Here is a 9,858-nt window from a genome sequence, read left to right on the forward strand (position 1 = left end):
AACAAGATGAGATGTGGAAACAGCAAGATAAGACTGGATAGAATTATGAACTTTATTTGGACTGATTTGGACATTAACGCAGTAGCAAGAAGATGATCAGAATCCCCATTTGGATCTTGAAATATGGGTCCCTCCCCTCAACAAAAATTTAAAATCGGCTTTGTAATTCGGAATTTATGTGATGTGATGTGATTTGATTTGATTGGTCGGTTAATAAAAAATATTTTTTTTTTTTTTAAAAAAGCAAACAAGCTACCACTTGGGTTTACAGAAGATGGCCTATGAATGACTACCATGGTCAAGGGGATCCAGTGCAAAAGGTACACCCTTCTGATTAGGTTTAGGTCATTGATAGTTCACTGCATTTCTTTATGGCAAGTACAGAATTAGCCTTGAAATGGTCAAACGCAGTGAAAATCCTGTCTATGTATAGAGTTGGCACAGATATAATCTAAGATTGTATGTTTTGGCCTGGACTTAGGGGCGGGTGAACTATTTTAGATGCCCAGAGCAGACATTTAAGCTAGGATGCTGGCTCATGAAAACTGAATAAGTTGACTCAGTTTCAAGATTATTAGCAGAATCAGTGCATATGCCAGCTAAACTGACTTAATGGGGGTGGGTCTGGTGGTCTTATCTGTGCTTGGCCAATAGAGATGCTAAACAGCTTGATATCACAAACGACCCTTTGTGGGGCTTGGCATAGATAGCTGCAGGGTTATAAAATCACACGTTCATGGCCATCTCTTAATAATCTGATTCTTGTGAGGAGTCCCATTTTAGGAAATGTCTTTGTATGTGTAAGCATGTTAACTTTCTGCTATAACCTTTGATCTTCTTTACTGTAATAATTCTGGAATAAAATTATCTAGTACCTATTCGTGGTGTGTTCTGAATAGCTTGGTCCGATCCCTTACAAGTTTTGAGAAGACGACCGTACATGAATATCCTTCACCGTTTACGTGATTAAAAAAGTCTACTCTTTCCATCTGTACCAAGAGAAAGATGAGGCAAGGGCCCATCTTCCTTCAAACAGTCCCACATTGTTCATCCTAATGGAAGCAGCATATCTAGACTATAAACAATCCATATTCACTGTGGCAAAGTTTTATTCACCTGTGTTCCTGGTACCGGTGGAAGCGGTTTCACTGCACTGCTTGCACTGTGAAGAATGTAATCTATATCAAGAATTAAGGGGGAAAGGCTGGGTGAAATTAATGCACTGAATCTCCACTGACAAGCAGACTTTGGAAAACCCTTATCAGGCAGCTTTGTTTATTACCATAGGAGTAATGGACTAACCCAGAGTGGGCTGCATTGTTCCCTCATTAGAGCAAAATCTGGTTGAAAACAGACTGTGGGGTTACAGTGTGGACCTTGGTCTAATCCATTTATATTCCTACACTCTAAACAAGAATGGTATAAACACGCTTCTTTAAAAGCCTGAACTGTTTGAAAAAGACAGTACTTAACTGCATTGTGCTGAAAACCTCAGAGTCTAAAGGGTGGTTGGGAAAAGTTCCTTCCTCCTCATCTAACTGTACAAATTAACTGGAAAACAAAACAGTGATGTTTTGTGCCAAGAGCTCGGACGGAGAGCAATATTTGCATGTAGATAGTTTGTTTTGGAAATACTTCAGCTCACTGACATTTGCAGCTTTGTAAAAACAACAAGGCATTGCTTATTTCTTTTCCAGCAAATTTGCTGTGGTTCCCCCCTCACTGTTGGGAAAGGCTCAGTCTGAGCAGTACTACTTCCATCTGCAAGTGGGTTGCTCTTCTTCAAATAAGCACATGTGGTAAGGCAGACACCCCCAAACGTGGCCCTCCAGCTGTTTTGGGACTACAGTTCCCATCATCCCTGACCACTGGTCCTGTTAGCTAGGGATGATGGGAGTTGTAGTCCCAAAACAGCTGAAGGGCCAAGTTTGGGGGTGCCTGTGGTAGGGGAAAAGCTAGGCTGGAACGCTCTCCTCCAATATGCCAGTTTTCTATATGGACGGATTTGATTGATTGATTGATTGATTGATTGATTGAATGTATGGAGCAGGAGCATCCAATCATGTAAACCCCCCACCTGCAATCTGAAATTATACACCCCAGATACAGAGGGTGGTACAGTATTTAACAAAGTTATACTCAGAGCAGACCTAATGAAATTAATGGCGCTAACTTAGTCATACTAAAAGGCTCAGGACCGCAATACCTTAAGGACCATCTCTCCCCATATAAACTGACCTAGACCCTGCACTTGTCTTCTAATAATAATAATAATAATAATAATAATAATAATAATAATAATAATTCATTTATACCCCGCCCATCTGGCTGGGTTTCCCCAGCCATTCTGGGCGGCTCCCAACAGAATTAAAAGAACAATAAAACATTAAACATTAAAAACCTCCCTAAACAGGGCTGCCTTCAGATGTCTTCTAAAAGTCAGGTAGTTGTTTATTTCCTTGACAACTGATGGGAGGGCGTTCCACAGGGCGGGTGCCACTACCAAGAAGGCCCTTCTCTGTGTCCCCTCTCCCTGAGAGGTTTGGAGAGTGGCAACACAAGAAAGGACCTTTCCTGTGGTGGCTCCCTGGTACCACTGGGACTGTTATGATTTTTTTTCTGTGACTGTTTTATTGTTTCTTACTATTGTGTTATGTCAATTATGTTTATAATGTTGTACACAGTCCTGGGATCTTTGAATAAAGGGTGGTATATAAATTGAATAAATAATAGATCATAATAATTTCAGAGGGCTAAACTGAGTTGAATGTTGCCCATAATAATTACTCACACCATGCATTTAAATCACTAGGACAATGCTTTAAACAGTTATGGTGGTTTCCCTCAAAGAATTATTGGAGCTGTGGTTCACTAAGGATGCTGAGGGCTGTTAAGGAAACCTCTATTCCACTCCAAGAACTACAATTCCCAGAGTGCTTTAACAGTCAGTCACTCTTCACATGGGCTTACTGTTACTGACATCTTTGTTGCTTTTATTGTAAAAGTGTGGTTTTGGTCTGTATACTGCCTTGTGATATTTTATATGAAAGGGCAGTTTGTAAAAAGAAAGAAAGAAATGCAAATGCCTAAGAAAATAAAAATAAAATAAATAATATTGGAAAGGGCACAAAAAGCCTCAAATTTCCATTGTATGAATGATAGAAAGAGATGAAACAACACATTACACTTTCCCCAGATTATGCATCCAGGAGCCGCTTTGCAGGTTTGATTGCAGCACAGGAACTTCCCGTTGGAATAGAATCTGCTGTGGTACTTGTTTAGTAAATCTGTATTGCCCAGAATCTCTGGAAAGCATAGAAAACAGAGGAGGTGGGGTGGCAGGGGAGAGAGAGGAAGAGACTGAAAATGTTTTCTGCTATAAAACAATAACCTCATATAGACTAATAGTTCAGATGTAGGGCCAATTCACATGGACAAGGTACGAATGCTGAGAATATGGACTGAGGTCAGGGCTGGCCCTGCCATTAGGCAGATGAGGCAACAGCCTCAGCAAGCAAATGTTCAGGGATGGAAACCAGTGGCAAGGTCATAGTGGATAGGGCTGTGGTTGCCCCAGGGCCTAGCCTGCACCTCCTAGGCTGCTACACTCAGAAAGAGTGGAAGATGTTGTCCTGCTGCAAGTCTCGAAGTAAGATTCAGCCAGGGGTCCGGTCAACTTTTGCTCATGGAACAGGAGGCACTCCATTTTGGTTTTCGGCTCAGGCTGCACAATATTGTGGACCAGCCTTAACTGGGTGTATCAGTGCAGTGTTAACTGTACTAACAGTTTAGAAATGGTTGACACTGCACTTCTATATGCGTTCTGCTCAAAAGGAAGCTTCAATGGGACTTATTCCCAGGTCAGCAGATAAGGAATTGTAGCTTTAGCCTCTGGTTCAGAGCTCCCGAGTCCTCTGTTGCTTTAAAGCATTTATATACCACTTTACATCACCTTAATTACAAGGTAATGTACAGCATAAACATAAAATAAGACACAAAAGCAAAGGTAAAAGCAACAGATAAAATCCGACTTCTTGCTTTTTTTATTGCTCATACTGAACTTCAACCTGAGCTGGCTTTCCTCATTCTCTTTCATGAAGGGGGCAGTTTTACAGACATGGGAATTGCCTTATTTACACGTGTGTGTGTGTGTGCGTGTGTGTGTGTGTGTGTGTGTGTGTGCCTTCCAACAAGCCTTTTAAATTGAGATCTTTCCCAGCCTGCATCTGTATTTGAATTGTTTCAAACGTGTTTGTAAAGACGTTTCGTCATTTGTTGTTTGGTGCCCTGGGCTCCTCTGGGAGGAAGAGCAGGGTGTAAATTACATGAATAAATACCAAGTCAGAACATTGATCCATCGGGCTTAGTGCTACCTACACTCAAAGTAGCTCTGCAAGGGCTTAGGCAGGGGATACCCCCAGCCCTACCAGAAAATCCTGGGGCTGTCCGAATGCAAAGCAGATGCTCTGGCCCTTCCTTATGAAGCTGTCTGCTTCCACTGGAATGAACCGGGGAGCTGTGTGTGTGTCCATCAGCCCTCAAAATGTCAAAGAAGCACTGACGTTGAACTTGTGGTGCAGGCATATACACTATGTATGCTAAAAACCAGAGCCATAGCTAGGTGATCTTGCGCCCCGGCAGAACCATCCAGATTGTGGCCCTAAAGGTAAAGGGTGAAGGGACCCCTGACCATTAGGTCCAGTCGCGGACAACTCTGGGGTTGCAGCACTCATCTCACTTTACTGGCCGAGGGAGCTGGCATACAGCTTCCGGGTCATGTGGCCAGCATGACTAAGCCGCGTCTGGCGAACCAGAGCAGCGCACGGAAACGCCGTTTACCTTCCCGCCAGAGCGGTACCTGTTTATCTGCTTGCACTTTGACGTGCTTTCGAACTGCTAGGTTGGCAGGAGCAGGGACCAAAGAACGGGAGCTCATCCCGTCACAGGGATTCGAACCGCCGACCTTCTGATTGGCAAGTCCTAGGCTCTGTGGTTTAACCCACAGTGCCACCTGCATCCCTTAGATTGTGCCCCTAGCCACAAACAAATTGGCTCTTCTTTCTGCCTCTCCTCCAACCATGCCCCTTGCACCCATTCAATTCCTCACATACTTCACCTTGTAATGAATTCTTTTTTTGTAATGAATTCTGACTGAAGGATGCTGAAACAGATAGAGGTCACCAAGATGGGGAAGGCTGACCTAGATGATGGTATATAGGCATCTCCCCACCTATGTGCGGGTTACTTTCCGGGCCCCTGCGTGCATAAGTGAAGTTGCATAAAGTGAGGAGCAACAAACTTTAATAGGGAGGAGGGCATGGGAGCCAGCTCCTTGGGGTTCCTTTGCCTCGTCCTATAATATTTGAGGAGGCCGCACCCCCCCATTAATGGGCATTGCCATTCAATTAGCAAGCATGCGCTCTATCTCGATTATACAGGGCGGTACTTACCTGCCCCCCTCATATATTTTATTCAACTTGACACCCTTGAAGGAGGGTGTGCGAGAGGAGAGAGAGAGAGACAAGTGACTCTAGAGTAGGCAGGCTGGACAGGGCGCCTGGTGGAGGGTTTTGGCAGCCAATTTTGCAGGCCCCCCCCCCCACCTGCGCCCCTGGCAGGGTCCCACCTTACCATCCACTAGCTACGGCCCTACTAAAGACTAGCCAGCCACCATAAAACACATATGCCATTTAGATTGTTACAAAAATTAGTTTTCAATTTCAAAGCGGCTAATCTGCTAAAAAAAAAAGTTCAATTGGTTGACTGAACTCTGAAAGCCTCCCATCGTGTTTTTTTCTTCAAGCTGTTCTGTAAAGAGCTTTCTCACAAAGGCACTATCAATTTCCTTAAGTCAGCCAAGGTTCATTATGCTACAGTGGTACCTCGGGTTACAGACGCTTCAGGTTACAGACGCTGCAGGTTACAGACTTTGCTAACCCTGAAATAGTACCTTGGGTTAAGAACTTTGTTTCAGGATGAGAACAGAAATCACACAGCGGCAGCAGGAGGCCCCATTAGCTAAAGCGGTGCTTCAGATCAAGAACAGTTTCAGGTTAAGAACGGACCTCCAGAACGAATTAAGTTCTTAACCTGAGGCATGACTGTATTTGGAATGGAAATCCTTTCAGGTTAGCTGTTAAACGTTAAAGAGTCCTCAGAGTCTGATGAAACAGCTTGTTACCTTTATGCAAAGCTTCCAGCCATCGGCTCCGGCTCTCTTCGTTTGCAGAGAAACATACAGGAGGCCACCTTTGTACACAATCTATGCATAGGGGGAAACAGTTTTGTAGTTACTGTGCACTAAAATAAATAATGCACTGCTGGCCTGCCAGATGCTGGTGTATTTCATGCGTGATATGGGTGAAACCAGTATAATTTCAGACTCTGCCATGTGCAGAGAGTTATAAATTACAGTGCATGGCGGGGGAGGTAGATGAATTAATTCAAGCTGTGCATACAACAGATTTGAATGTGTATATTTGGGAAATCAGTCTGAGCTGGGTTTAGATCTGAATCCAGAATCAATATCAGCATAAAAATAAAAAATAAAATGATAAGACGCAATAGCAAAAATATTATCAGCCCAAAAATTCAAATAAAACAAAAACATGTCATCAAAAAGCAGCGTTACATCCAGCATTTATCATAATAACAGCAGAAATGAGTTTAAAACAGCTCCCTATGCCTCAAATGATCTTTCAAAGCATACTTTGCAGCAAAGTATTATCTGGGTAGGAACAAGACAGGCCACTGCCCTAGAAAGGGTGTTCCAAATACGGAAGTTCTGTGGAAACCAAATAATTCATTTCCTAGATGATGTTAACTTTTTGGTCATTTCCTCCGAATCACAAGTCATTTGGTGGCATTCAAACCATAAAACACACCAGGAAGCATCCACCAAGCAAATCTCCAAAAAGATGGCTTTATATTGTTGCATGCCATCCCAATTTCCAAGCAGTGCAAGGCTCCAGGTGCTTGCCCTCGGTTCAGTTTCCCGGGACTGAGGGGAAACGGAGACTGTGGTGTTTTTAGGATGTATGGTTTATTTATACATATATACAACCTGAGCCTACAATGGAAGGGCTAACGGCATTAACACCCCAAAAAGGTCTTTCTTCTTCCTTGGATTCAAACAGGAATCAGGCATGACTCTGTCTCTCCCAAATGCCCAGCCTGCTGCCTGCCCCTTCTCCTTTTCCAACTCCCAGCACTGGTCTTTGCCTACCAGTTAGTTGAAGGAGGATGGCTCACCTATTTGTTATCCGGCACAGAGCCACTTCTTTTGTTACCTCATTGGCCCATACTTAGAGGACCATTACCTCACTAGGAAGCTAGCCTGCCTATTCCAGGATTTGAATCCGTGGTGGATTCAGGAATTAAAGGGGGCTCAGGCATACAGTCTACCCACCCTAAACTCATAACAACACACTTGCCAAAACATCTGGTAAAGGCTTCCTTTCAGCATTTAAGTTATTGGAGGAGACTTTTTTTCAAGATATCTGAACAAGTATACCAAGCCACTGAAGGAGGTCTTTTGGCTGAAACGTCTTGGGCCACCAGTATATATTCATCAACATGCTGAGGCAGGGCTTTCTCTTTTTGGAGGGGCATTCAAACTATAGGCACCATCCAGCAAAATATGAATTCGCTACTGAAAATATTTTATTGTATACAGTTTTACCTGGAAGGGATACTGCCTCTCTGGCGGGGCTGGTTCATCTAGATTCACTTCCTCCGCACATCGAATTTTCTTAATGTCAATTGATCCTTTTCTGGTTCCTTTTTTCTAAGAACATAAAAGGAAGTAGGGAGAAAGTTTCCAACACCCATAAGAAGGAATACATAACATGAAAAGGTGTTAGCCAGAGGTTGAATACCCAAGAATCTCTTACCCGCTTACACTGCATTCTAAGAAATCTATTTCTCACCTCTTTGTCATATTCATAGTAGGAAAGGCTTGTTTTCGTAAGAACAAAGAGTCGTTCTTTGTAATTATTTGGAGATATTTTTTTCTTTTGCTGAGACTTCTTCATCAGCAACTCTTCTAGAATGATTCTGTTCTCCATGGTTTCCATTTTATGGTCACTAAAAGAGCAGGAAATGTTCCAAGTTAGAGAGCACCAATTAACCAACTGCAAAACTGAATCAAATTTGCAATTAAAACAATTCAATGTCAAATCTGAGTCTAGAACATAGCCCTTGTTACATATTATTTACCTACTCTCAAAATAAACAGCAACATAGAAACATTAGTTCCTTTGACTAAAATATAATGCTTGTAAATAGTCCCATTTATTCCAGTGGATCTTGACTTTCAAATATGCATTTATAAATATAACCCAAGCAAAATTTTGTGCAAGATGGCAATTCTGAAGCAAAAAACCCAACAAATTAAAGTGAGCAACAAAAGGAAACATCGGTATATTTCCTAGATTGTACAGACGTAAAGAACGCTCCCAGGCTTAATCCCAAATATCACTGGAAATGTCAAAAACATAACTTGCACTTATTTTAAAAAGGTTATATGCGTACAGGAATACTAAAAGGCAGTAGAATTCATTATGTGTTGCTATAAGGCGTACAAAATACTAATACTAATAAAATAAAATAAAATAAAATAAGAAGAAATGAGGCTTACCTCAACAAGGAACTTCCTATGGAGACAATATTCCTCTTCTCATGATGGATTCAAGAGGAAGTATCTTTCTCATTGCTTCTTTTACATATTTACCAAATATAGGAATGTCTTTCAGATGTTATTTGCATACAACTCATATTTGTCCAACATCCCCTTTCCCAGTTATAACACACCTGTCTCTTGTTAGTTCGTCCATTTTTTGTACTAAGAGAAATATTTTCCAATGAATTGTTTAGGGTACGTTTTCACAAAGCGACACAACTGGAGTTTTTATTGCTTGTCTGCCACTGTGGGAATGAATGCCCTATCTGTGCAAATGCGATAGTTCCCCCCCTCCCAAGAAATCTGGATAACTGAAGTTAGGACTGCTGCACCAGACAACGCTCTCCCCATTTTGATTTTCACATGCGTAGTGCTTTTAAGGAAGATTGAACTATTTCCTAGGTAGAAATATTAATTATGAGAATTATTTTTAAAAAAATCACACTCAGTGATATTTATTTTGTTTCTTCTTCCAACTTCTCTGCTATCTTTCTTCTAGGGCACTTCCACACAGCTGTTTATTGTGGATGTGGTGCTGCTTAGGCATGCATGTTTTGTGTTGCATCCACACAACATCATCCTCGTCAAAATGGCACCCCATATTTCCCCCTTTAATCCAGTTTGATCCAGGCTTCCTAGAAAACCTGATAAATAAATGGGGGAAGAGAACCCCACACTTAGCAGGAATTGTAAATTTGGTTTAAATTGGAAGGAGCGGGGAATACGAGGTGGCATTTTGATTAAGAATGTACCATGTGGACGCTGGAAAAAATTCCACTCATGAGGAGCACTGAATTCACAAATTAGCTCCTTCCAGCTTCTGTCTCATTTTGTAGTTCTTGGAGTTTCCATAGTTGTAAAGACCTTATTTCCTCTTGTACCCTGTTGCACTTCCTTTCCTCCAAGCAACCAGGATGCAGCTTTCCTCTGTTGGGTTATTTTGAAATCAGATACCGCTTCAGAACTGTTATAAGGAAAAACTGCTCTGGGGGCACTCAGGGAACAGTTTTTTTCTTTTAACAAAAGTAATTTTGCACAAATACTACTACACAGTATGTGGTATGGTTTTTTTTAAAAAAAATCTCACCCCACGGCAAATGTAAAATGTGAAAACTTTGCAGAGATGAAGTCACCATATTGTTAACTTACAGTGTTGTGGCATACATATTCAGAAGCAA

The 9,858-nt window shown here is 41.8% G+C and overlaps 1 protein-coding gene across 1 annotated transcript in view; it reads right to left on the bottom strand.

The window, feature by feature from the left end:
* The window catches only part of BMX (BMX non-receptor tyrosine kinase), a 25,725-nt gene extending 16,769 nt beyond the window's left edge, over nt 1-8,956 (bottom strand). The window contains 7 exon segments of the mRNA XM_081859555.1: nt 1,117-1,178; nt 3,051-3,305; nt 6,182-6,232; nt 6,235-6,262; nt 7,682-7,786; nt 7,929-8,085; nt 8,639-8,956. Coding sequence (XP_081715681.1) covers nt 1,117-1,178; nt 3,051-3,305; nt 6,182-6,232; nt 6,235-6,262; nt 7,682-7,786; nt 7,929-8,075 — 648 coding nt within the window. The 5' untranslated portion in view covers nt 8,076-8,085; nt 8,639-8,956.
* Between the last annotated feature and the right edge of the window lie 902 nt (nt 8,957-9,858).

Source organism: Podarcis erhardii (genome assembly GCF_964252035.2).
Source record: "Podarcis erhardii genome assembly, chromosome: 4".
In the NCBI taxonomy this organism is placed as follows: domain Eukaryota; kingdom Metazoa; phylum Chordata; class Lepidosauria; order Squamata; family Lacertidae; genus Podarcis; species Podarcis erhardii.